Source organism: Ursus americanus, chromosome 8, assembly GCF_024610735.1.
Source record: "Ursus americanus isolate L20-20 chromosome 8, mUrsAme1.1.p, whole genome shotgun sequence".
In the NCBI taxonomy this organism is placed as follows: Eukaryota; Metazoa; Chordata; class Mammalia; order Carnivora; family Ursidae; genus Ursus; species Ursus americanus.
In genome coordinates, this window is record NC_142134.1 from 78,661,705 (window position 1) to 78,684,725 (window position 23,021).

At 53.3% G+C, this 23,021-nt stretch overlaps 1 protein-coding gene across 2 annotated transcripts in view; it reads right to left on the reverse strand.

Annotated features, from left to right (window-relative positions):
• The window catches only part of C8H4orf50 (chromosome 8 C4orf50 homolog), a 45,708-nt gene extending 23,087 nt beyond the window's left edge, over positions 1 to 22,621 (reverse strand). The window contains exons 1-6 of one of the 2 annotated variants that reach the window (XM_087863931.1): positions 22,335 to 22,621; positions 17,966 to 18,104; positions 14,750 to 15,343; positions 7,199 to 7,328; positions 5,950 to 6,077; positions 2,758 to 5,205 (exon numbers count right to left, since the gene is read on the reverse strand). In XM_087863931.1, coding sequence (XP_087720057.1) covers positions 2,758 to 5,205; positions 5,950 to 6,077; positions 7,199 to 7,328; positions 14,750 to 15,343; positions 17,966 to 18,104; positions 22,335 to 22,621 — 3,726 coding nt within the window. The remainder of the gene's footprint in view (positions 1 to 2,757; positions 5,206 to 5,949; positions 6,078 to 7,198; positions 7,329 to 14,749; positions 15,344 to 17,965; positions 18,105 to 22,334) is intronic. The other variant, XM_087863932.1, reaches the window with a different exon arrangement.
• Between the last annotated feature and the right edge of the window lie 400 nt (positions 22,622 to 23,021).

Genomic DNA, 23,021 nt, shown 5'->3' on the forward strand with positions numbered 1-23,021 from the left:
TTAAGATGCTAAGAAAAATCCAAGCAGGATAAATACAAAGAAAACCACAGCAGGCCCATCACAGTCAAGTAGCCAAAACCCAAAGATAAGAAGGAAATCTTAAAAGCAGTCAAAGACAAAAAATAACACACTTATTTCAGAAAAACAAAACCAACCAAACAAACAAAAACACCATAACAATAACAACCAATTTCTGAACAGAAACTATGGGAGCCAGAAGGCAATGCAATGAAATCTTCAGTGTCAAAAGAGGGGGAAATCTCTGCCTACCTAAAATTCTGAATCCAGCAGGGGGGAAGAAATCTCTTAAAAGTGGAAGTTGAAGTTCGTTTTCATAAAAAGAGATGGGAGAGAATTCATCACCAGCAGATCCCCACTCTGAGAAATGACAAAGCTCTTCAGGCAGAAGGAAAACAGAGCCCTAGGAGTGGGAGCAAGAATGGACAGCACAGGACCGTGTGGAGATCCAGTAAATGTAGAAAATTATTGCTTGTCTGGAATAACAATAGTAACAATGCCTTATGAAGTTTATCATCCACGGGCGTAATGCATATGACAAAAATGAGGAAAAGAAGAAAGAGTAAATGGAAATAAACTATTAACAATTTTGCAGTATTTATTACTAATTATTAATTTATTGGGGATTTCTGTATCACATGGTAAAAGTACTAATTGAAGGTACATTTAAATAATTAATAGATACATTCTGAAATCTCTAGGGTAAGCAGTGAAGGAATGATACTAAAATGTATAGCAGAATGAGCTCATGGAGAAGAGAAAGGAATAAGAGAAAATACTCATTAATAGCAAAAATGAAGTCAAGAAAGGAGAACTAGAACAGAACAGAACAAAGAAAACACATGGTAAGAAGGGAAACAAACACCCAATTCTAGCATCACATGTATGAAATGTATGTGGACCAAACACCCCAACTGAAAAGCAGAGGTTGCAAAACTGGGCCAAGCAAAGACAAAGCAGCCACATGCTGTTTCAAAGAAATGCACTTTAAACATAAAGATGCCCACAGGCTGAACACAGAAGGGTGGATGGTCTAAAAGAAGTTGGATTCCATGAAAACACTAAGGGAAAGAAACTGATGTGACTACTTCCATACTAGACGAAGTACAATTTGGGCAAGAAGTGTGGGAGGTAATGAGGGACATTTCATCATGATCAAAGAGTCACGTCAGCAGCAAAACATAATTGTAAGTCTGCATGTATCTCATAAATAATTTCCAGATATATGAAATCGAAACCAACAGAACCAGAAGAAGAAATACACCAATGCACACTTAGAGATTGCAAACATATCTGGGTAAATAACAAAGTGAATAGACAGCCCGTCGTTAAAGATACAGAAGATCTGATCAGCACAACTAACCAGCTTGGCCTCGTCACAATACTCAACAACGGGAGACTCTTCATTCTTTACAAGAACTCCCAGCATATTTACCCAAATAGACCTTAACCTGGTCAGTAGAACAAATCTCAAATTAAAAAAAATTAAAATAATATAGTGTATGTTTTCTGACAATAGTGAAATAAACTACAAATCAGGAACAAAAACGTAACTAAAAAATTCAGCTTGGAAATCCACCAACACACTTCTAAATCACCCATGGGTGAAGAGAAACGTCACAAATGGAAACTGGAAAGTACTTTGAAGTGAACGGACATGAAAGCCCAACTGATCAACATGTGTGGGACGTAGCTGAAACAGTGCTCAGAGACGCAGAGGTGTAAGTGCATAGATCACAGAAGAAGAACAGCTGAAAATCAATGATCTAAGCTTTCGACACAAGAAGCAAAAAAGAACAGCCAACTCAATCAAAAGAAAGCGAAAGAAAGGGAAGAATGAAGGTATAAACAGAATCCAGGTAAATAAAATACAGACATACAATGAAGAAAATCGATAGAACCCAAATGGATCCTCTGAAATGACTGATAAAACTGCCATGGAGTGTGGGGAAAGGGGGAAACCGAAAAGGGGGGGGAGAGAGAGAGAAAATGAATGAGTGGGTACAAAGGGCTCAACACTGAATGTCTTACAGACATGCAAGACCGCTGTGAGAACCTCATGAGCATTTCATCCTGGGATTCCTGAACAGGGAGTACCCTCCACGCGTGTGGACCACGACTCAGGGAAGCCTGTGTCTTGGCCAAATCACAGAAGCGTTAAGTGGGTTTGACCTCCAGTTAAGGCCTAAAGTCCCTACTCTTTCCATTGTCCCTTTCAAGACGCAATGCGGAGCATGACTGAGGTGCTGGCCAACCTATGGTGGTAATCATATTGAAATACATAAAAGTACCACGTCAACACATCGTGCACCTTAAGCTTATACAATGTTATATGTCAAATATATCTTTAAAAAGGGCGAGGGAGAGACAGAGAGACCCAACGTGCAGAATTAGGACTTGGACTGCTTGATAAATTCTTGGATCTGAAAACACGAGCTCTGATTTTGAAGTGCCAACACCGCTCCCTCCCCTGTCCCACCCGACACCCATGGGAACAGCCTAAGCAGAGGGGCAGGCTTGCGTCTCGGGTTGTGTGCAGGAAGCCACTGCCCAGATGGCAGGCCCAGCCCCACCCCTCCTGCCGCCTGACTGCCCGTTACTTCACTTCCCTGTGCCCTTGCTCTCACATCTGCTAAGTGGGGATGGTGAGGTACCTCCCCCTCACCTGAGGAAAGGGGGTGGTCAGCAGTCTAGAAGCTAGCAAGATGCTGAGGAAGCAACTGTGTGTGATCAACCTACCTGGGGGCCATTGCTCACAGTCATCAGAGCTCGCCCTGGGTCCGCAGAACACCCTGGTCTTTCCTCTGCCTCTTCCAAATGTGATTCTTTTACTCCTGCTGCATTGATATTTCCTTGCCAGGCACTGAACACTTCGGCACTTCCCCCGACAAAGGACAGAGCGGCAGAATTGGCATCGTATCTGGAATTCTCCATACCTAAGGAAGGTCCCATCCATGTGCCCGTCGGACCTGATTTCTCCTCCAAGGGCGGCCCGTGGGCTCTTGAGGTCGGTTGCCCTGAGAGATGAGTCACCTGCACCCCCCTTTCCACAGCGTTCCCCTTGTCCCCCCGCATCTTGCTTTCCCCCTGTGGACCCTCCTCTGCTCTCACCACACGGCCCACCGTGGTGCTCGCCTCCAACTCGACTTCTGTCTCCAGGACACGGATCCTGTGCAGAAGGTGGGCATTCTCCCCCCTGAAGGCCCGGACCATGTCTTCTATCCCCAGCGCTACGCCCTTCATCAGCTCTTTGTAACCAACCCCGAGCTCCGAGATCAGAGCCTTGAGCTCCTGGTTTCCCAGGGTGACGCGCTCCATCACACCTTTGGATTTTCTGAGGCTCTCCCACGTGGCTCTCTGAAGCTGGGCCACGTGCCTTTTCAGCTTCTCGTTCTCCTCTTCGAGCTCAGAAATTTTGCTGTAACTTTTCCCATTGCAGTCTTCAAGGTCAGAAATGACCTGCCTGCATTGGTCCAGCTCCCCTTTTAAGTGAGAGATGTCCCCTAACAGCATGCTGTTTTCCCGCTGGAGTGTGGCGATCTTTGTCCCGTTTCTGCCCCTCTCTTTTTCGAGGATGTGCAGTTTTCTAAGATATTTCTCTTGGTCACCCCGAAGCTCAGCGTTGTCGTGTAAAACCTGGCTTCTCTCTTTTTTCAGTCCAGAAATGAGCTGGTGGAACCTTCTCCTCTGTCTTTCAAGGGCTCTCAGTGGCTGATTCTGACCCAGCTCAGCGGGCCACTCTGGGCCCAGACTCACGTCATCCAGATCAGGCACCGTCCCAGGAAGAACCGCACTGGTTCCCAAGGCCTCCATCTCTCCTGGTTTAACCTCTTCACTGGTCTCCCTGGGTTTGACTTCCCTGGCTGAACAAATATCTAAGCCCTCGTTTCCCAAAGCCTGCCGAGAATAAGCCTTCCCCTGGCAGCTGGGCCATTTCCAAGCCAAGCTCCTGCTCTCTCCCACCAGTGTGGACGCTTGCGGCCACCGCCCCCCACACCCAAGCTCCAGGATGGAGAGTTGCTGGAAACAAGCTTCCATCTCCTTTTCAAATTCGTCTAGTCTGAGCTCAGAACTGCCAGGTCCTTTGCTCAGAGCCCACGGGTCGCTGCTAGGTTCGGTCCCCTTGGGTGGAAAGGCCAACCTGGGACACAGCATCAGACCTTCCTCTGCCACTGAGAAGAGCATATCCTGGCCCACACATTCCGAGGGGCCAGGCTCCTCTGGGACATCCCCATGGCCCAGACTGGACCCTTCTAGAAGCGATGCCTCCTCCTCCTTCTCTTCTTGCCCTTCGTCCCCAGGGCTTTCCTCTTGCAGATGCAGAGCCTTTGCAGACCACACAAGAGTTTCCTCCTTGCCCTGCCCTGCAAGGAGCTGAGCTCCTGCCGGAGACGGCCTCTGGGCGCCCCGGGCCCTGGCTGTGGGGTGCTCTTCCTCCTCCTCTGATGAAAGCCCCCCCTCCCTCCCCCTTCTACTCAGAGGTTTGGGCCCCTCAGTAGACACTGAGGCCTCCCCCTGCAGAAGAGGCAGTGGGAGCTTTGGCCTGGGCCAGGGGCAGGAGACAGAGGCCTGGGTTTCTGAAGCCCTGTTCTCGATCTGCCTGCCCTCTAGGGCTCCGACGTCACCCTGCAAGCTCGGGTTCTCTCTGCTCTCCTGACTTAGCTTGCTCTCGTCACCGAGGTCTTCCTCCTTCCTGCCCCAAGCCCTCCTCGCCCCCTGCTCCTCGGTTCTCCACTCTGGGGATCCTCCTCCCTCCTTCCAAGGGTCTTTCAGATCTCTGGACCCTCTCCTGGGAAACTGGTGGCTTGAAGTCCGTGGGGACTCCTGGCAGAGGGAGGCTTTGGGGCTCTGTGCCCAGTGATGATCCCGACAGGGCTGTCCTATGGCTCTGGGAGCAGGCGATGACCTGGCATCCAGCACCTGTTGCATTTGGGAGTCCTGTGGAGAAGCCTTCTGGAGCAACAGCAGTGGCAGCAGGGAAGAGGGGTCCCTGGCTGGCCCCCAGGGAGGGGGTGTGGACGTCTGCACCAGGAGAAAGGACCCCTGGGCCTGAGCAGCTGCTAGTCTCCGCTCCGAAATCCAGGCCAGCTCCACAGGGAGGGGTGAGCCGTCCCTGCACTGCCCGGGGGGGCAGCCACAGATGAGAAGGAGGGCCTGTTCATCCAAGCTGGGCTCAGCCGGAGTCTGCTAGGGACAAGAAGAGAAGGTATGAAGCAGCCTCTTCACCTGTTTAGCCCCCCCCACCTCTGTGACTCATCTCCCGATGCTCTCAGTGCTCCCTCACCCGGCCATATAGGCCTCCCTAACGCACCGAGCCCAATACCACCCCAAGGCCTTTGCACCTGCTCTTCTCTCTGCCCAGAATATCCTTCCCCACATCCCCTCATGGCTCACTCTTGATCCATTCACTTCTCCACTCAGATGTTACTTCCTCCCGCAGCCCCCTGGCCATTTCACCACACTGTGTATGTTCCCCTTTCCTGCGCCCCCCACCCTCCTGTATATCTATGCGTGCGTCGTCTACCCCCTTTATCCCTGCATGTCCAACACAGTAGCCGCAGGCCACCAGCCACGTTCCCAGAGCTCAGAAGCTTGGGGTTCATGGCTCCCCTACTGGACGGCTCAGGCATAGCACATTCCATTGTTATGGAAGGCTTTAGTGGACGGCCGCGTAGACCACCTGCTCTGAGGGCTGGGGCCCTGGGTCTAGAGCACTGCCAGTCCCACAAGATACATTTCATAGATATTTCAAACTATATTTTAATCTACACTTCAATGCATGTATCCATTCCGTTTCCTCAAACCTCCTTCTCAATTATTTCCAGAATGTTCCTCCAAACACTTCTTTAGCCCCTTCTCCCACCTCCCACAGGCAGTAGGGCTGATGGACCCAGCTGGCACCTGGGGCACACAGGAAGCCTCTGGCCTTACCCGTCCACAGTCAGATCCTGTGACATCTTCCAGGGACTCATCCGTGGTCTCCAGGCCTGGCACCAAAACAGAGGGGCCTTGTCCAGCCCTGACACAGAACCAGGAGCAGCGGCTCTCAGAAGACTGTCCTGGGAGGCAAGAGGACCCCAGGAGTTTTGTCACAACTCTGTCACAACTCTGTCAAAACTCCTAGAGACCCTTCTAGGAGTTTTGTCACAACTGCCACTAGCGACTGAGCCACCTGCTCTTGGGAGGACCTGGCACTTCTCAACGACTCAAGGCCTTCGAGGCCCGGAGGTGGCCTGACGATCACCACACCTGGTCAGGAAAGGAGACCAAGGCTCGGAGTTGGGGAATGACCGTCCGCTGACACGCAGCGGATTGGGTCTGGAAGCCACCTTTGCTGACCACGAAGCTCACACAGGTGACAAATCCCATGGCACCTCCCTCCACCCAGGCGCCCTCATGGTCACACAGGGTCTTCCTCCCCGGCCTCCGGCCCCGCCCACACGGCGGTTGTGCAGATGAAGGAGCTGGTGCAAGGCTTCACCGCCAGACCGGCCCCTCCTTCTCCAAGGACAAATTTGACCATTTGACTTGCCAGTTCCCCAGAAAAAGGACAGAGGGGGATGGCAGCTGCGTGGGTCAGCGGCACCACTGGCTATAAATGACCCCTGCATCTGTGACTGCACTTGGCCTCAGAAGACTGTGATTAAACCACAGACACCCAGTGGGACATCGTGGCTTTGGGGCTCCCCGAGTATAGTGGCTTTTGCAGCAGGAAATCCGGAAGCCGTGCCTGAGACTGTGAGACATTGGTTCCCACTAGGGACAAGTTAGGGACAAGGGGCTCCCCAGCCCCAGCAGCTCCCAGACCTCACACCTGTCTCACACCTGAGTTACCAAGGGTGGGGTGAGGATCGGGTAGTCATCCCGTGGCCTTCTGCAAAGACCCCTCCTCCTGAGACACCTGCTGCCCCATGCTGGCAGGGGCGTCGCCAGGCCGGCACCCTCCTGAGGGCCGAAGGAGTGAGCCTAAATGTCTAGTTGAGCCCAAGTCAAGGACCTCGTCATGGCATCGCAGACTCGGATCCCACCTTGCTGTGTGACACCAAGCAAGCCACACTACCTCTCTGAGCCTCAGCTTCCTGTCTATAGAGCAGGGCAGTCATTCCCCCCTCCCCCGCACATTATCGTGTCCTAGGTGAGCTAGCCTGTCCGCAGGTGTCTGTGCAGGCACCCCACACACCTGCAGAGCCTTCCGGTCCAGGGGCCCCGGCGGAGCCGAGGGTGGCTTTCGGGCCTTGTCTTCTGCAGGCATCCTGTGCGTCCTCCCTGGGCGGGGACAGTGGTTCGTCCTGAATACGGCTCAGAGCGCCCTTGAGGAAGAAACAGGAAGAGAGCCATCAGGATTCTCACAGCGGAAGGCTTCTCTCTGAGCCCAGCCCAGCCCCAACGACCCCAGGAGGGAGCCAGTCCCCGCCCCCGCTGAGATGAGCAGAGGACACATGGCCCGGACCCTGGCCTGTGCTCCTGGTCCTGAGGGCCAAACTCCCTCGTGTTAGCACCTCTCCCTTGGGCAGACAATGAGGCGCGGCAGCCGGCTCTCTGAGGGGCTTGTCTCTCCAGCCAAGGTGCCTCTGGGCTCCCCAGATGGGCACCCCCGGCTCCCAGGCCCCTCTCCTTCCTGTGTGTCCCACACGGCAGAGGCAGGAGCCTGCCCAGGGTCTCGGGGCCGACCTGTCCCTCAACCACCAGCACGTCCCCAGTGCTGCAGCCAGGGGGGTCTCCGGGCGGCACCCCCTCCCCTCGGCCTCCCCCCAAAGGCAAGCCACGTACATTATTTAGAGACAGCTCAGCTCTGACGCACCGTCCACGAGGTGCTGGGGCCGAGCCCCCCTCCAGCTTCCCACGCCCCCCCCACTACTTCTAGCCAGGTTCTAACGGGTGCTATTTGCTTCCCCGCTGCCTCCCCCACCAGACCGTGAGCCTTCAGGCCGTCAACTTGGCTTCACCCGGTCTGCACCCCACCTCAGCCTGAAGCACATTAGGTGCTTAATAGATGTTTGCTACTTAGATGGGTAGGCAGAACCTACAGAAAGACAGGTGCTCAGCACTTATTCAGCAAGCACTTATTAGGCTCCGACTGTGTGTCATGTGCTCTTCTACGCGAGGGGGAAACAGAAGTGAACAGGTAACACCTGTCCCCTTCCCACCTGCCCCCTGCCGGTCCTCACCTGCTCTTGGTAGCACCCTGCATCGACTCCCAGCTAGGCCTCCTGCTCCCCCCATCCTGCTCGCAGTGCCAGGGAGCCCCCCAGCATGCATTCTCCCACCTACAAGGCCTCCCTTGGCTCCCCCCATCTGGGATGAGTGCAATGCTGCAGTGGGACACTGCAGGCCATCCATGGGCTGTTAGGGGTGCCCCTGATGCTCCTCACTCAAGTTTCTGCTCACGGAGGCCTCCCTGCCTCTCCCCACCCTGGTTCTTGCCTGCCTCTGCACCTCCGCATACGCTGTTCCTTCTGCCTGGCTGGCACATCTTCCTAGGAAGGATGTGGGCTGCCTGCACCTCGGTCCCTGCCCCTCCCTTCCTCACCCCACTCAGCACCAGAGCAATCCCACTGAAACGGAGACAGGAGCAGGTGCTTCTCCTGTTTCCAACCTTCGATGCTTCTCACTGCGGGGAAAGAGAAAAGCCCTGCCCCGCTGCACTGCGCCCACCCTCATTCCGCTCCTTAAAGGGACCCTGGTCCCCCCTGCCTCAGAGCCCTGCACCCTTATTGCCTGTTGCCCCCCTCTCTTTCTGCCCCTCTGCCCAGCCAACGGGCTCCCTGCTGAGCTCAGCTTAAAGGCCAAATCCTCAATGAGGCCCTTCCCTGGTCCTCCCCCAAATTAAGTCCGCTCCCTCCCTCAAGAATCTCTCCTAATGCTCTGAGTTTGGGACCTTCCCATTGTCTGTGTCACACCCAGCATCCTCACAGACCAGGAATCTCAACCCTGGCCACACCTTAGAACCACCCAGAAGCTTTTAACGGTCACAAAGCAGGGCCTCCGCCCAGAGCAGCTGAAGCCAGAGGGGCCTGGGCACCAGCATCGTGCTGTGGGCGCCGGACCTGCTAACCCGCGGCACCTGGTGTGGCCTCTTGCATTGAGCCACCTGCTTCCCGCGTGATCAGAATGAAGCGCTTCTGTCAGCAGCTTACGGGCACCGCTGGAAACAGGCGGAGAAGGGCAAGTGGAGGAGAGAGAGGGCAGAAGGGAAAGGGAGCGAGAGAAAGGGACGAGAAGAAGAGGAGGGAAGGGATGGAGAATGGGAGAGACAGAACTCCACGTGGGAGCCAGCAGGAGCGCGACAGTAAGGAGGAGAAAGGAACGGGCCAAGGAGAGCTGGGAGGGCAGCGTCGAAGACCAGCACTGCTGCACCGTTCCATTCTGTTCAGATTTCCTTCCGATACCCAAGGGGACTTCAGCTTGGTTCCACAAATTCTTCCTGAGTATCGGCTAAGAGACAGGCCCTGTTCTGGAGCTGGGGACGCCACCGTGGATAAAATTCACAGACCCCTGCCTCGGGGAGGTGACTTGACAGAGAGGAGAGGGCATTCTAGAAGACAATGCTATCACCCCTTCATTTCACAAGTGACAATATCACTGCTCAGAGAGGGAGAGTGACTTGCCCGAGATCACACAGCACACAGGATGGGAGAAGAGAACCAGAGCTCAGGCCTTGAACTGGATCTGGGCTTTCTCTCCCCCTCCCCACCGCTCTCTGCTCAGTCTGGTCAACCCCTCCTTCCCTTTTTACTCACGGGAGCAGTGACGTCCAATTTCATGGGAATTTAGGTTTCATGTGCACTTACTTTGAAAGATAAGCAAACAGAAGAATAGGAGGAATACAGAGCTATCCAGACGCAAATGTGATCCATGTGCTAGAATACCTCCTTCCGGGCTTGCTCCTATGCAGACATTTAAATTCGTCCAGGAGTCTGTTCCTACAGAATGTCCATTTTTGCTTTGTGCAAGTCTCATTTGATGACATCGAAGGATCATCTCCCCACAAGTTATAGCCACCTAATACACTCTTACAGAAGGAAAGCCTTCACTTACCAAGGCAGTTCCTTCTTATCAGATACTTAGGTTGTTTCCAATATTCACCCACTATAAACGGGGCTGAGGTGCTGTTAATATCTAACAAAGATTCAGAACAGAATGGAATCTCGAGCTTGAGGTTCTGTGTATTTGTATTTATTTTGTAACTAAGGGACTTGGTATCTTTGCCTAAGACCACTAACCATTAGTATTTCCTTTTACATTCCTTGTATCTTCGTGGATTTTCTACATTTTATTTTTTTGACATTACCGGCCTGTGTTTGAAAGCCCTCGAATACCAATACGCAATAGGGACTTCTGCACAAGTGCAAATGGTGAGCAAGGAGGGGGCCGCCGGGGCTTGCTGAACAAGGAAACGATTCTCATAATCGCCACCAGGGGTCGCTCTTTCCACACTGCCGGGGCAGAGAGGCTGGAGGACCGTTAGCATTCCTGATGTCACAAGGAGTAGGATCTCTGCTCTGGCGTGACAGCCTGACACTGACGTTTTTAAGTGCGTGATTTTCCATCTCCCTGCACAAGCCTCCCTCCAGGCCAGGCCACAGCCCCTGGGCTGTCCCCTGCTGTAGGAGTCTACAGACAAAGTCTACACTGCCTGCCCCTATGTCTGTCTCCCCTATAAGCTTTCAAAGAGCGGGATCATCTTTCCAGCCCCAATGCCCTCACAGTGCCTGGGACATGGCAGGTACTCAGGGCACGCTCGCTAAAAAGCGGGCACATCTGCAGGTAGGCCTTTCTTGTCTTGCAAACCACAGTCTCTTTAAATTGCCTTTCACCCACACCCTGAGCAGAAACCCCCTCCCCAAACACCTCCCCAGCCAGGGTCTGACCTTGCCATGACCCATTCCTTCAGGAACCTGGGTCCCAAGTGATTTTTTCTGGAAACTAGCAAGTGTGAGATCCCAGGCAAGTCCTGCGCCTCCTCTGGACTGTGGGGTTGGGTACAAGGACACAGACCCCTGCCTGGCTACCTCTCAACACTGACGAAATCTTGTTTTGAAAAGTGTTTGTAAACGTGAAGCAAGTAAAACATCTTTCCATGATGATTAACATCACCATAACTCACACCTCGATGCTCAGAGCACATCAGACGTAACCAATGGGCTGCTGGTGGGGAGGCGGGGGCTCCCTGATGATGTGTAATGGTTTTCTATCTCATGCACACTTCCCAGGTAGACACTGCTCCAGGTTTCCCAGTTTCTATACCTCCCTCCCTGCACTGCCATTGTGAGGCGGTCCCTTAGCTGGAAGTTTCCATTTGCCATTGGCAGTGGAGCAAATATCTTCCCAGGTCACTTCCCCACTGAGTCACTAGCTTACCAAGAGCCTTGCAGGCATGGCCAAAGCCTGGGGTTCAAGGCTGACTTAAACGAGGAGCAAACAGGAGCCAGACCCTGCACTGTGAGAATCAGGGCCTCCAGAGGCGGGTCATGCCACCACAGGGGCACGAGGAGGGAACGAGCGGGCATGAGACTGGGAAAGTCTTAGAGGAAGCGGTATCCCCACTGAATGGAGAAAGAATAACAGGGATTTATTGAGCAGCCGAGGGGAGCAGGTAGTAGAAGCTTCTAAACACAGGGAAGGCTGCCAGGCGGAAGAGCCTGCATTATTCAGGGGCCTGTGGAAAGCTCAATGTGGCCAGGGCAGGGTGGGGGGAAGGAGTGGGCAGTGAGCCTGGAGAAGGAGCCCAGCCTAGAGCAGCAGGGGCCTTGAATGCCACGGGCAGGAGGTTGAACTTGATCCCAGAGTGACAGCTGCCAGGAGGTTTACAAAAGGAGGTCACTTGGGGGTCACCACAGCTATCCAGAGAAAGGCGCTGAACACCTGCCTATAGCTCTTAACCTCTCTGGGTCCCTTTGGAAGTGCACTGTCAGCTTGGCGAAATCACACACCCGTGCAGTGTTTTCAGAGCTCTGCCTCCAATTTCACAGGTGTTCAATTCTACACCAACACCCTGAAGGGCTCCAGCAGTTTTGTTATCAATAGGCTCTAGCATTTAATCTCAGCTACACTCCCTGAGAGCTAGTAACTGACGGACACTTTATGTCTCCCTGGTGGCCCTCTCGGGAGGACTTCTTGCTCTCAAGATGGCCCTTTTCAACTCCAAAATGTCCCGAGTCCAGGCTGTCCCTGTCCTCTGGGAGTAAGACAGAGCCTGGCAGACTGTCACACCCCGTGGCCCTGGGTCCAGCACCCATTCTAAATGCCAGGGTCCCCAGCAGCGACCCACCGTCAGGCCCCTTCCTCAGCCCCACGCCCTTCTCTCAGATACTTTTGTCATCCTGTGCAAGCAAGGGTCTGTCTTAGGCACTTTCCAGCCCCTGTACTGAGCTAAGGCCCAGGCCGAGCGTAGGGACCAAGTGGGTACCCGTGACATGCTCATTACTAAGCCACTGACCAGGATGCGCTCGGGGGACAGAGCAGGGCATCCACAAGCCCCCGGAGCCCATGGGGGCACAACTCCTGCCCCATCACCTCATGTCTCTGGGACCCTGGGCAGGTCACGAGCCTCTCTGTGCCTCCACGTCCTCATCTGTGAAATGGGGATAAAATAGTGCCTCCCTCCAAAGATCATGGATGGACGAAATGAGTGGCAGATACAGAGCACAGAAGACAGCCTCTGGAACAAAGATGCTCTGGTGAGTGCCAGGGATCGACGACATCCACCCACGCAGAGCTGTCGAAGGAGCACATGTTCCTACCATCAAGGAACGGGAACCCCCAGTTTTACCACCTCGCAGGTCTTCCAAACTGTTCGTCCAGAGGGACTCCCATGACCGGTTGGATGGTGTCCCCCAGAATTCCCGAGTTAAAGCCTTAATCTCCAGAATCTCAGAATATGACCTGATTTGGAAATGGGGTCTTTGCAGGTGCAATTAGTTACAACGAGGTCCACTCGTGTGACCAGTGTACTTATGAAAAGGGGACATTTGGGCACAGAGACAGACATGCAGATAAGGAAGACGCTGGGAAGGCACAGAAAGAGATGGCATCCACCAGCCCAGGACAGGGGCTGGAACAGACCCTCCCTCACAGCCTCAGAGAGAACCAACCCTGCTGACACCCTGACTTTGGACCTGAAGTTCTAGAACTGCTGTTCAAACCACTCGGTTCATGGTCCTTTGTTACGGCAGCCCCAATAAATGACAATTTCCATCTACACATGATTTATTTTCCAGAATTACAGTAAGGTGCCAATATTAAATGCACACTGGATTCCTTTCATCTGATGGGCAGAATGGAGGAGGAATGACTAGATCACACAGGAGAGAGACAACCAGAGCTGAAAGTAGTAATTTTTTTTTAAATGGCCACAGGGAAACTCATTATTAAAATGATCTAAGCAGAAAGACACCGTGGAGAATTTAAAGTTCTAGTTAACTTGAAACAGATTTCATCCAAAGAAAATTTTGATTTGTTATTGCTGTTGTTGTTAGTTTGTTTAACGAGCAGTCTTCTTTGGGTAAGGCTGCGCACTGATTTCTCCTTAAATGTAGATTGACCTGGTGGAGAGAAGCAGGATCTTGATCTCTTGGGAGGGGCTGAGTTAACTCTCTCTTTTCAGGAAGGCAGGCTGGGGCAGGAGAATCAGAGCCCTCTGGACTTCCATCAAATCTGGATCAAGTTCCAGTTCTGCTCCCTACTAGCTGTGTGACAACGGACCAATGCACTACCTCTCTGAGCCTCAATGCCCTTATATGTGGGGTAGGGATACCAATAGTGCCCACCTCACAATCTTCTTGAGCATTAAATGAAATAATGTCTTTGAAAACTCCCAGGAGGGGGCTGAGCACAGGGCAGGAATATATGAAACATAAGTTTTTACTCTTCCGTCAGTCAAATGAATAAATAAATGTCCAATCTGCCCTTGCTTGCAGACCTTAAGAAACTTGCCCAAGATCACACAGCTAGTAAATAAGAGAACCAAAGGAGGACCCAAGCCTGTGTGTTTTCCGTTGCTAGTCCTGGGAACCTTCTTCTGTGTGCTGACGCTGGACCGGGGCTACAAAGACGCATCAGACCCGGACCCTGCCCTCAAGGAGCTCACAGTCTAATGGAGGAGAACTGAAGATGACGTACAGCACTGCTGGCAGGGAGCATCCCCACCTTTGGAGCTATGCGGGAGGTGGAAGAGGGGTCTTCGGAAGGAGGGGATCGATCAGTAAGACTTCACGGGCACATGGCAGTTATGTAATCCCGCACACCCAAAGGGGCTCATCTATCACAGGGCCTGGCACACAGCGGGGCCTCATTAACTGCTGGGTAGATGGATGGACAAGAGGGAGCAGGTGGTGAGGGATAAAGGGTAGCTGCTTCGCTCTCTGCAGAACGGCCGGATGGAGGGATGGACGGGCAGGGGGTAGGGTGAATGTGATGGTGGAGGGCAGGCAGACAAGCGGATGGATGGATGTGCAAACAAGTGGGTGGTCTGTGGGCAGACAGGTGGGTGGGTGGATGAGGAGGTGGACAGATGGGCAGCGGGGTGGCTGTGCTGAAGGACAGGTAGGTGAAGGTGTAGGACTGGCTGTGCATTTATGTGGTAGGTGACGGAACCAGGATGGACAGATGGGGCTGCTGCGGTTGGATGAGTGGATGACGAGGAAGACGGAAATGAAGGAGGTGGTGACAATACGTGGCTGTAGGATAAAGTTAGAGAAAATCACTCGTGCCCTGGGTTGCGGCCACTTACCGGGCTGCAGTGACCAGTAATGGCGGTGCTGCGCGCTCCCTCTGCCGGGGCCCGGGCTGCCAGCGCCTCTCGCAGGTTCTGGTTTTGCTGGGCGAGGTCCTCCACCTGTCCCTGCAGGCCGATCTCCGACAGCTTGAGCGCGTAGATGCAGCAGCGCAGGTCCTCCAGCTGCCCGCGGAGCCGGCGCTCGGTGGCGCGCTGCTCCTGAAGCCGGCGCGCCGCCTCGTCCCGCTCGCGCTCGCCACGCTGGGCCCGCGCCTGCAGGGCGCGCAGCTCCCCGGCCTCCCCGGGGTCGCCCTGGGGGCCGGCCGGGCGGAGGGGGTGGGGGCTGCCCAGGGCCAGGGCGTCCAGCTCGGCCAGCAAGAGGCCAGCGGCGCGACAGAGGCGCCCCACGTCCAGCTCCAGCCGCTGCACCTGCTCCCGCAGGCCGCGCTCCTGCTCGCGCACCAGGCCCAGCTGGAGTCGCTGGGTCCGCCGGCAGCGCTCCAGGGCCGCCGCCTGCCGCCCCAGCGCCTCGTCCTTGCGCCGCAGCCGCTCCCGCAGCCGCCGGAGCCGCCACCGCTGCCGCCGGGCCACGCGCTCCTGCTCCAGAACCTACAAGTTGGTGGTGGATGAGGGCGTCAGGAAGCCAGCCCGGGGACACACCGTCGCTCACACTGTCTTTATTTTAAACTTCCCTATGTTGTGCATCGGGGTTTTTTTCGTGCATAAATTTTTGCACTAAGATTTTGCATCAAATATTATTTATTTCATTCCTGAGTTTTTTGGTGCCCACACAGAATTTGCAGGGGAGGAGTGCCCCCCTCACCTCACCCCTGTAGGAGCCCTGCACACCTGGAGCTCCCTGGGTCCTTGGAAGGAAACTGCACTGGGCCGGATAGGCATCAGCCGGTGCGCACGGAGAGGATGTGGTTCCAATGCTGAATACCTCCACACCAGTTTGTAAAGGGCTGCCGCCTGGACACGCCTGAGATTCCCCACATCCACCCAGGACCTCCCAGATGTCTCCATTTCCCTAACCCTAAAGTGCTAATGCCTGGCCCTGCAAAGGTCGGCGCTGGCTTCTGGCTCGTGAGACACCGCACACAGCTGTTCCTTACTGTGCGTACCCCCGAGCCCTGGGGACTGTCCCTGTCCCCTTGGGGCACTCGGAAGCAGCTAGCGCAGTATCACTGCACTACAAGTCACCACGGCCAGCATTCGAACTGCTGTGTATCTGACTCAAGGCCTTTTCAAATAAACACATGCGTATGGAACAGGCCATAGTATCCCACAGACGAGCTGGTCCCGCCGTGCCTCTGAGCCCCCACTGTCCCTGCTTGCACCCTCGGCTTCTGTCTCCCCGTCACACTGGGAACATCTCGTGACTGTGGGCCTGTGGCTGAGGCCCCTTGGAAATCCTACATGGACACAGGCCATGGACCAAGACATGTTTATTGAAGTATTTTCCATGGAGAGATTACATTCTTCGCGGTAGGATCCCACACAATGCCACTACAGTATTTCACGGGGCGTTTCCTCGCAGGACACTGATGAGGGCCTGCTGGGGGCGCAGAGGGGGACAATTAACTGTACTTCCTGCACCGGAGTTCGATGCAGAAGGGAAAATGCACTTGCATGTCTCCCTGGTGTCTCGAAGACGAATTTCAATTTAAATGTGCTCCTTATGTTTCCACGCTTCACGTCTGTCTCCGTTCATGCCTGAGTCAGGCCTTTTCCAGCTGTTCTGACTGCTCCCCACTCTGAGAAACACATTGTCACCCCATGTCCCATGACGTGCACACGTGTGCTGCTGAAACAGAAGTTTCACGAAACAGCACTGCTCGTACACTAATGTCCTCTCTTATTTCCTAGTTGATTCTATTTCTAAAATGCTGGTTGTGACACGGAACTGGTCACACCCCACAGGCGGGCGTCTACCTGCAGTCTGACGGTCGTTGCTGGGCTGTCCAGGAGGCCGGGGGGGGGGGGCTCTGAGAGCCACATGCAGCTGTCCTAGAGCCTGTTATTTCTGCCTCTGCAGTACTCCCAAAGTGTGCCCTACCTCCAGCCTTCCTCATCGGCCCTGGAATCTTGCAATAAAAGCTAATATTTACCAAAGCAGTGGGCGTTATTTACTGTTACTGTTGTGAGTGTTTTACGCGTACTAACTCACTTAGCCCATACAATAACCCCGTTCTCATTTCACAGAGGAGGAGGCTGAGACCCAGAGAGGTTAAATCACTTGTCCCAGGTCACACAGCCAGGGAGCGGCAGAGCCAGGGTTTGGCACCAGGTGTCTGCCTTTGGACTCTACCCCCTTAATCACCCACCGTTTGTCCAAAGCACCAATCTGTCCCTGTGCCTCCACCACCTCTCTCTCTCCCATGCAATCAGAATAATTTCCCCCAAAGCCTGTCCTGAGCCCTCCTGCTCAAGTCCCCTAAAGCCTGCTCCTCACTGCAGTCGGTATTTGGTGCACACCATGGTCCTGGCAACCTGGCCACTCTGGAAGCCTCCTGTCTCGCCGACGCTCTCTCTGCACCCGCGCCCTCTGCCCTGGCTCCAGTGTGTTCTCCCACGCTTCTGTGCCTACGCACAGGCTGTGACTCACACCCGACATGCCTTTCCCGCAAGGCCAACTCAGCTGGCTCAGTTCTCTGTAGCTCCCCTTAACCCCCCGACTCCACACACACACACACACACACTGTGCCTTCAGCCTCCCCCCCGGCACCTGGCCTCCCATTTGGGATTTACTTGTCTCCTATCCATGTCCCCACCTGCATGCCAGCTCCCAAGAGCAGGGCCCCTCCGTTAGTCATCAGCTTGTCCCTAGGCCAGAGCTGGCGTCCCTGGGGTTAGGCACAAGGGCCACAGAAATGAACATCTGACTGAAGCTCCCAGTGAGTGCACAGGGCACCCAATGCTCTCACCAACCCCCTCCCCCCAGCGGATCCCAGCCAGAACCCTGGTGAGGCAGGCAGGGTGGGATGCGGATCCCAGTTTACAGATGGGGCAGCTGAGGACCAGAGAGGCCCTGTGACCTTGCCCCAGGCCCCGCAGCCCCTGCTGCACCATTGGAATTAGGACCCCTCTAAGCCCCCTGGCTGGGCTCTCCCAGCATCCCGCCCCCCCGCCCCCCGCTCTACCCACCACTGTCTTTGCTCAGCTCCAAGCACACCGGGCCACCCTGCTGGGTCAAGAAACAAGTTCTGGAAAGAAGAGGGGACATGGTACCTGGCTGGCCAGCTCCCCCTGCAAGGCTTCCAGCTTCTCCTGGGCTTGGACAGCAGCGCTCCTTTCCTGCATCACGCGGGCGCTCAGCTGCTTCACCGTCTGGAGGAGGTGTCTCTCGGACAACTCCAGCTCCTGGATTCTGCAACATTGAAGCAGGACGATGCTTACTCAGGAGGCAGTAAACATGGCCCGGGATTCTCACCCACACTGAGGCCAATCTTTTTTGGGGGGGTCATTTGGCCAATTTGAAATTCTGACAAAATCACATTTTGTGAAACATTCATACATATTTAAGATGATTTAGAATACTTCAGAGGTATCTGTGGAATAATAATTCACCATGCATCAGGAATCTTAAGACTGTTCTCCCTAAGCCGGTAATCCCAGGTTCAGGTGATACCAACAAAGAACTGAGCCAAAGACACGTGGACGAAGCGCTTTACCTGTGTTGTTTCAATCAATCCTCACATTGCCAGCCTGCAGGTGAATTCCCTTACCCCTCCTTCACACACCAGAAAACTGAAGCTCAGAGTGGCCAGGCAACTTGCCTGAGGTCACACAGCATTCTAGAGCCCAGACTGTCTGATTCCTGAACTCATACTTTTAACCCTACACTTCATTGCCTCCCATCAGAGCTACACTCTTCCAAATCTCTTCTAAGGAAATGATCGAAATTCAGAAAAAAATTTTCTGTGATTAAAATCCTTAATTTTTGTATTACAGAAGAGTGAACGGGGAAACAGCCTCATAGTTAGGGACGGTTAAACCACATGAGGTCTTTTCTCCTTATGCTGGGGAAATGGTGAGCACGCCTTCACTCCTCTGCCCAAGCCCATGCAGGGTGGCCTGCTCCTTCAAGACATGCTGTGCCTCCCTGGGTGAGGCCCTAGCTTTGCTTCCTGACTCTGCTGCCAATCAGCCATGAGGTCTTCGCTCCCTACCCTGACCCATAGTCTCCTTATCTGTAAAATAGAGGTCATTGTACCTAGCTCCGAGCATTATTGTGGAGATTGAATGAAACGTTGCATGATAAGCAATAATAAGGCCAAGAGTCCCCTCGCCTGCTCTAGTTCTGAGGCCTGGGGAAGGCTCGTGTAAGTGGCAGAAGAGAGTGTGCCTCTTGTGATCAAGTTCCTTCCAAACTGAACCCAGGAGTAGCCCCAGGTTATAAACCCCAGGTGTACAAGCAAACTGAGCACCTGCTTGCTTATAAAACTTGGTGATCTCTGAAAGGGATAAGAAAAGCCTCTCTTTTCAGTTTTTGAGATCAACCTGCAACACTATATAGGAAACAATATTTAACCCTGATACTATCCCTATATTGGAAGCAGAAAATGACTCATCACTGTGGCAGATTGAATATCGGCCCCTAAATATATCCAGGCTCTAATCTCTCACACCCACGAATGTTGCTTGAAATGCAAGAGACTGTAGATGTCATTTAGTTAGAGACCTGAAGATGGGGGGAGGGGAATGAACCCGACGGCCTGGGTGGGCCCTGCCTGCCGTGACAGGTGTCCTTATGATAGGGAGGCAGGGGGAGGTTTGACAAGGAAGGTGAAGGCCAAGTGAACCCTGAAGCCAGGTGCTACCCTGCTGGTTTTGCAGGTGGAGGGAGGGGCCAGAAGCCAAGGGATGCAGCCTCTTGCTGGAAAAGAGGAGAAAACATTCTGCTACAACCTCAGGAGAGAGCATGGGCCCCCCAACAAACTTGACGTTTGTCCCGGGATGCCACTTTAGGACTTGGCCTCCAGCCCTACAAGATGATGCAGGTCTGTTGCTTTAAGCCACCAAGTTTATAGTATTTTGTTTTCACAGCCCTCGGGAACTGATAGACTCACAAATAGGAAATAGATGATGAAGTACCATTTTTCATGGATTAACGACCAGTTAAGCAAATATTAATACGCAGGGCTACAAAGTGCTATGAAGCCGGGAGACCCCACCAGGGCAGCAGGAGAAATGGGTGGCTACCATTACCACCCTGGACGAGCCACCTGGGTTCAAGTCCCAGCCCGCCGACGTGGCTGGACATGTGGGTGACTGTGGAGAGATCACTTAACTGCCCTGTGCCTTCATTTCCCCATCTATAGATTGAGGGTAAGGTTATCACCTGATTTTTGGTATTTTTTAAGGATTAAATATGTGAAAATTTAAACAAACATGTGAACAGTGCCTGGAACCGAGTAAACACTCAATGAGTGTATAGCTACTGATAATTTTGTGGCACTTAGGTTGGAAATGAATATGCATGATTGATAGGGTAGTGAAGATGGGAGTGGGTTTTCCTTCCCAAATTTCTAACTACACTGTTTATTCTTTTTATTATAAATATTTCTTTAAAGATTTTTATTTATTTATTTCGGGGAGGGGGGAAGAGGGAGAGAGAAACTCAAGCAGACACTGCGCTGATCATAGAGCCCCACATGGGGCTCGATCTCACGACCCTGAGATCACAACCTGAGCTGAAACTGAGAGTCAGGCGCTTAACCAATTGCACCATCCAGGCGCCCCTACAATAAATACTTTAGAACTTTAACCCTTTCATCAAAGTGAAGCCCAATGTACACTACCAACCTTACCACACCCCAGCAAGACGGCACCCATGATGGAATTAACCCATTGTGCATTCGAACTCTGGCTTCCGCTCTTAGTTACCCTAGATAATGCAGTCCATCCTCCCCGCCCCAGCTCCCCTCATGCAGGATGGTGTGGCCCACCTTCTGAAAATGGAGGACACAGCCCACATTCTCCACAGGCGGGTCCAGGATGCCCCCTCAAGAGCAGCCTCACCCTGGGCCCCAGCCCCAGAAGCCCCCTCCACTCCATTGCTTATGGTGCCCCCAGGGCTCTCCTTGCATGGAGGGGTCTCCTTCAGTAAGGGTTTCCTACCATTTTCCCCAGGCCCGATGACTTTCTGGTTTTCACTGCCAAACTTTTCAGAGAAAGATTTGAATCCACAACCATGTGGGGTTACACTGCAGCTCTCTCCAGGGCTGGGACCTTCCCTGGGTCTCAACCCCCAGGATTTATGTTATGGGCTGATTTGTGTCCCCTCAAATCGTTGGTTGAAATCCTGCCCCCCAGAACCTCAGGATGTGACTGTATTTGGAGACCGGGCCTTTACAAAGGTAGTTGAGTTAAAATGAGCTCATCTGGGTGGGCCCTGATCCAATCTGATGGCGGTCCTTACAAGAAGGGATTAGACACAGGCACGCACAGAAGGACCACCGCATGAGGACACAGGGAGAAGGTGGCTGTCTACACACCACAGAGAGAGGCCTCTGAAAGAACCAGGTGGCCACACCGTGAACGTGGACTTCCAGCCTCCAGGACTGTGAGACAGTACAGTTCTGTTAAGCCCTTCGATCTGTGGCACTCTGTTAAAGCAGCCTGAGCAAACTAACATAACTCAGCACGTCGCTCTGGGGTGGGCCAGCACAGGCGGTAGAATGAGTGAGAATGAATGAACGAATGAATGAATGCACAATCACATAAAGTAACAAAACAACTATTCTGATATGCAAATTTCTTCCTGTAAAAAGTCTTACAAAGAGGAAAAAAGATAAAAAGCACATGTAAATACACATTTAGTGACTTGCCTTTATTAAAATGAAGGAAAATACAAGAAAACGGTGAAGTCCCAGGCAAATCCAAGACGCTTGGCTGCTGGGATCATGGTAAACCTTTCAGGACGGATCCCAGCCATTACTGTCCCTCATTTCCATGCTGGGTTTCTCCGCTGACACTCACGCAGGACCCCACCTCACTCTGCTGGCCTCGGTATCAGATAACGGTCAGGAAAGAGCACGGGCTTGGAGGAGGACCTGGGCTCACATCTCAACCTCTGGACCCTGTTGCCTCCACAGGAAAACAGCCCAGGCCAGGAATGTCAGTGGTGAGAAACAACTGCAGAGAGTCTGCTATAAAGATGACGGAAGAGCTAAAGGCCAGAGAGGATGGGCAACCCAGAGATGAGCCACTGCCAGGCGCCCCTCCTGCCCTTGCGGCTGGAGGGACATGTGGGGAGGGGGCAGTGATACTGGGTCCAGGAACTGGCCACCAGGCAGAAGAGGACCAGAGAGGAGCCTGAAATCCTGGCTGAGTCACCCACAGCAGGAGAGGGGAACGCACCCCGGCCTCTCCCTTCCTCCTCCCTTCGGTGCCTCCCGTCAACCGGACCCCCAAGGAAGCAGGCTTAGCCCCTGACATGCCGAGCAGAGGACGGGACAGAGGAGAAACCAGAGCTGGGGCTGCCCCGGGCATCTGTGTTCCCAGCCGCAGAAACAATCAACACACGGATCTAACCCCATTAGGACGCCCAGGATGCATTAAATACACCAAGAGGAGATCCAAACGCCATATTTACCTGCTCCTCAGCCCGGACTCGGACATCATGTACTTGTCCACAGCTGCCCACAGCTTCTGCTCGGAGGATTCCAGCTGCTTCCTGAGCATGTCCGTATCCACGTCTGGGCTTCCAGCTGCTCCGTCCGCAGGACGGCCCCGCTCCTCACCACTGTCCTCTGTGTCCTGGAATACCCAGCACGTGTCGATCTTCACATCAACGTTCATTACGTCAAACCCATCACTGCTGGGGGCTCTGACAACGTAGCTGAAACTCTTCTCAGTCCGTCCTGTGGCTGTGGGCTCCATCCCGTACAAAGGTCACAGGTCAAGACTTAGTAACATTAAGTGGATTTGCAACACTGACTTTCTAGAGATTTCGAGATGGCTGCAGGGCCTTCAGATTGTGCAGGAGAATACCCTTTAAGGAGGGCAAGAACAGGTGAATTATTTATGAGTGGGCCTTGGGTTTCATTCACACGCGTCATACAATATGAACGAACGCCTCTCGGTTTACAAGCCGGCATGCCGGAACGCACCCAAAGCAAGAAAACATTGCAGAGAAGTCCCTTGGAATTAAATGCTTAATGATGCGCACAGAGAGGCAAAATGAAATTTCCAGGCAGGACCATCAGAAATACAAATTTTCGGTGGGGCACCTCAAGTTCTACCCTCCTCTATGAGTGAATGAAGCTCTATGCCTCCTCTC